Source organism: Octopus bimaculoides, chromosome 8, assembly GCF_001194135.2.
Source record: "Octopus bimaculoides isolate UCB-OBI-ISO-001 chromosome 8, ASM119413v2, whole genome shotgun sequence".
NCBI lineage: Eukaryota > Metazoa > Mollusca > Cephalopoda > Octopoda > Octopodidae > Octopus > Octopus bimaculoides.
Genome location: NC_068988.1, coordinates 15,817,746 through 15,822,000, shown reverse-complemented (window position 1 = coordinate 15,822,000; position 4,255 = coordinate 15,817,746). Strand labels below are relative to the sequence as shown.

The following is a 4,255-nucleotide window of genomic DNA, read 5'->3' as shown; positions in this document are numbered from 1 at the left end:
TATATATATATATATATATATATATATAAAGTAGTCATAAATTAGACTGGCACACTAGTGGACAGCCTATTTAATGTGTGCATTTGAAAGGTCATCATTAAACAATATTTATTTTTATGCACAACACAGCATAAACCAGAAGTGATTAAGAAGGAAACTGGATATATTTTCTCTGATGAGCGCCCGACAAACCAGGAAACAGTCTGTCAGAAGACTGCCTCCCTATTTTTTTTTTTCCTCACATCAGTAGCATTGAATGAACGTGTTTGCATTCTTAGTTCATCCAAAGCAAAGTTTTGTAATATTTATATTTATTTTCAGTTCCTATGAATTACACTATGATGTGCATAACATACATATTAATTAATATTGAGCTGAGCTATTAAATGCACAAATATGCAAATTAGGCTATCAATATCTAGTCTAATTTATGGCCACTTTATATTACAGTTGAATATTCTATACTGTTGATTGGCAAAGGATTCCAGGAAAAAAGCAAAAATTAATAGTGTTTAATTAATGAATAGCTATCAAATGCACAGCTATGCAAATTAGGCTATCCACTAATAGCAGAACCTAATTTATGACTAATTTTATTTAGCAGCTGAATGCCTTATGTTGATGGTCCGGAAAGGAAGCAGGGAACGTCTTCTCTGAGAAACAGTCAACAAACCGAGAAATGGTCGCACTCTCTTCTTTCTACACATCAGTAGCTTAGAAAAAATGTGTTTAGATTTTTAATTCAATGACATGTTTGTGCATGTGTGTGTTTCTGTTCTGTTGTGACACATACATCCACAAGTGCAAGTTTATTCACGTGCACATCTTTGTATACTCTTTTACTCTTTTACTTGTTTCAGTCATTTGACTGCGGCCATGCTGGAGCACCGCCTTTAGTCGAGCATATTGACCCCGGGACTTATTCTTTGTAAGCCTAGTACTTATCCTATCGGTCTCTTTTGCCAAACCGCTAAGTGACGGGGACATAAACACACCAGCATCGGTTGTCAAGCGATGTTGAGTGGGGAGGACAAACACAGACACACAAACACACACACACATATATATATATATATATATACGACGGGCTTCTTTCAGTTTCCGTCTACCAAATCTACTCACAAGGCTTTGGTCGGCCCGAAGCTATAGTAGAAGACACTTGCCCAAGATGCCACGCAGTGGGACTGAACCCGGAACCATGTGGTTGGTACACACCTCACCACACACACACACACACACACACACACACACACACACACGTACCTATCCCCACACACTCAATCATTCTCTCTCTCTCTCTCTCTCTCTCTCTCTCTCTCTATCTATCTATCTATCTATCTCTATTGTTCCCAATTACAGTTGTCTGTTTCTATTTCAATCTGATTATTTATTTTTTTGCTCTCATTTTTTAAGGACCTTCAAGATTTGGATGATGAATTCAAAGAAAACCACATCGAGATTGTAACCCGATTCTACCAAGCGTTTTCCTGTATTCACAAATATGTTTCTGATTTCAACAGGTTTGTTTGTCTCATCCTTTCTTTACAAGCGGTTTGTTGTTCTTTTATATGTTGAGTTCTGCACCAGAGAAATACTCTAATTATATTCATATAACCATATATCATTATTTCTTTGGTACCTATCATCATTACTATTATTTTATTCCTACTTTCCACACTGATGGATTGTCATTCAGAATTAACACATATGATGGATTGTCAGTCAGAATCAACACATATTCAAAGGAACTACTTACCTAGACATTTTAGGGAACCTCGGTTTTCTTTCTTCTGCTGGATGTCTCTCCTAATTACTTTACACAATGCAGTGGGTATTTTTCCTGGCTCCAGAGCACTGTTATGTCCTCATAATCTCACACTTTACTGAGCGTACTAGTTATATTTTTCAGGATGCCAGCACTAGAAAGATAACCTTGTTATGAATGGGACTAAAGAAACCCCACAGCTCTAGTGAAAAATCGCACCTCACATTCCACTTTGCAGGGTGGTTGGTGTTAGGAAGGGCATCCAGCTGTAAAAAACCATGCCAAAACAGACACTGAAGCTTGGTGCTTGCATTCTGCACAGCCAGCACCTGTCAAACCATCCAATCCATGCCAACATGGAAAGTGGATGTTAGATGATGATGATTCCATAAGTGCTTGTTGTGACATATACTCTGGCACTTTGCATGCACATGCACACATACATGCACATGTGCGCATATCTATGTATCATGATTATTTTTTTCTGATTGTTTATTACTTTGACCTTAGTTTAAAAAACAAAGAAGCAGCCTTTAGGATGAGCAGAACGTGTAGATTTTTTTTTTTTTGATTCTTAAAATATATCTGAGTTTGAGTGAGGGTTAAATTATACGCTGTGTTCCAGATGCCCTTTCTGTCACCAAGCCTCACCTATTTTCAAGCAAGATCATCTTCTCTCATAGCTAGACATGTTTATCACAGAAGACTGCAAATGAACCTCACTTGTGTCACTGTGATGTACATTTACAACCATCACAAGACAAAGGTACACCCAAATGCACATACACATATATACAGATATATATCTAATACATGTGTGTGTGAAATCACATAACCTGAGGTAGCTGTAATGCAGGGTATGACTATATGTGTGTATATAAAACATAACGTCACGAAGTATGAAAGGTGAATATACTTTTCTGCTCTAGGCACAGGACCTGAAATTTTGATGGGAGGGGGCCAGTCAATTAGATCAACCCAGTGCGCAACTGGTACTTAATTTATCAACCCCAAAAGGATGAAAGGCAAAGTCGACCTCAGTGGAATTTGAACTCAGAACATAAAGACAGATGAAATACCACTAAGCATTTCGCCCAGCGTGCTAATGCGTCTGCCAGCTCGCCACCTATGAAATGTAGATTTATTTAACCATGTGACCATGTGACTTTCATAGAATTATGACCATTTCACAACCTTCTTCAAGGAATATTAGTTTCAGTATACCAGAAATTGTGTGTACATGTATGCATTAATATGTGCACTCATCATTATATAATTGTATATTCACAAATTAATGCTAATAGAGAAAACTAGCTCATCAAATAACCAGAACATCATGGTTACATCAACGGTTCAACTAATATACTCTTCACAGAATTTTATCGCTTGGATTTCTTAAATTTTCAGCTACAACTACACATAACATTATAGTACGTGGTAATCAGTTACTATGTGGACTGAGATCCAAGTCTGTACGAGATGCTTACCATGATAGGTGCATGATTCTCTAAATCCATGTCTTACATAACTTATTTATTTATTTATATATATATATATATATGTGTGTGTGCGTGTAAATAATATGTGGCAATTATTCGGTAGCCATGATAAAACTCCGAGTTTTGAATGTCGGGGCGGAAACCCACGCCGCCATCTCCTCAGTTACCTGGCCATCGCAAAAAGGCAATTGGCACATATTATTTACAGATAAGTTCCTCTATTTACATAATATCAAGGTCTCTTTCTTTCTTTTATTATCTTACCTTTTCTATCAATATATATATATATATATATATATATATATATATCACATGATCACATGACTGACCAGGCTGTCAGATGTTGTTACACATTGATGGTCAGAGTGTACTTTTTGATTTAACCTCCAAATGATGCCACCCTTCTGGCTAGGCAATCGAAGGGGGACTGAAGCAATATGAAATGAAGTGTTTTGCTCAAGAACACTATGCGCCACCCAGTTAGGGAATCAAACCCACAATCTAGCAATTGCAACAGCCTAACCACTAGGCCACACACCTTCACACACACACACACACACACACATCATTGGCATCATCATTTAACGTCTGCTTTCCATGCTGACACAGGTTGGATGGTTTGATAGAAGCTGGCTAGGCAGACGACTGCACCAGGCTTCAGTGTCTCTTCTGACATGGTTTTTACAGCTGGATACCCTTCCTAACACCAACCATGAATGAGTGGACAGACAAAAGAAAAGGGCACACAACACTTTTAGTAGGAGTTACGTGTATTATTTAAAACAGTTTGATTCAGTTCTATACAATTTAAAGTTTCACAGGCCTCGAGCCATCTTGGACTTCCTATATCTCTCCATTTGGTAATCCAAAAGTCTGAAAGAGATGGGCTTTTGTCAGAGGCCTGTTTAAGTCATATGTAACCAAATCAAACTGTTTTAAATACTATATATATATATATATATATATATATATATATATATATATATATATA

General features: G+C 37.1%; 1 protein-coding gene across 1 annotated transcript in view; it reads left to right on the top strand.

The window, feature by feature from the left end:
* The window catches only part of LOC106869244 (WASH complex subunit 5), a 159,930-nt gene that overhangs the window by 49,606 nt on the left and 106,069 nt on the right, over positions 1-4,255 (top strand). Inside the window, exon 3 of the mRNA XM_052969903.1 lies at positions 1,414-1,520. Coding sequence (XP_052825863.1) covers positions 1,414-1,520 — 107 coding nt within the window. The remainder of the gene's footprint in view (positions 1-1,413; positions 1,521-4,255) is intronic.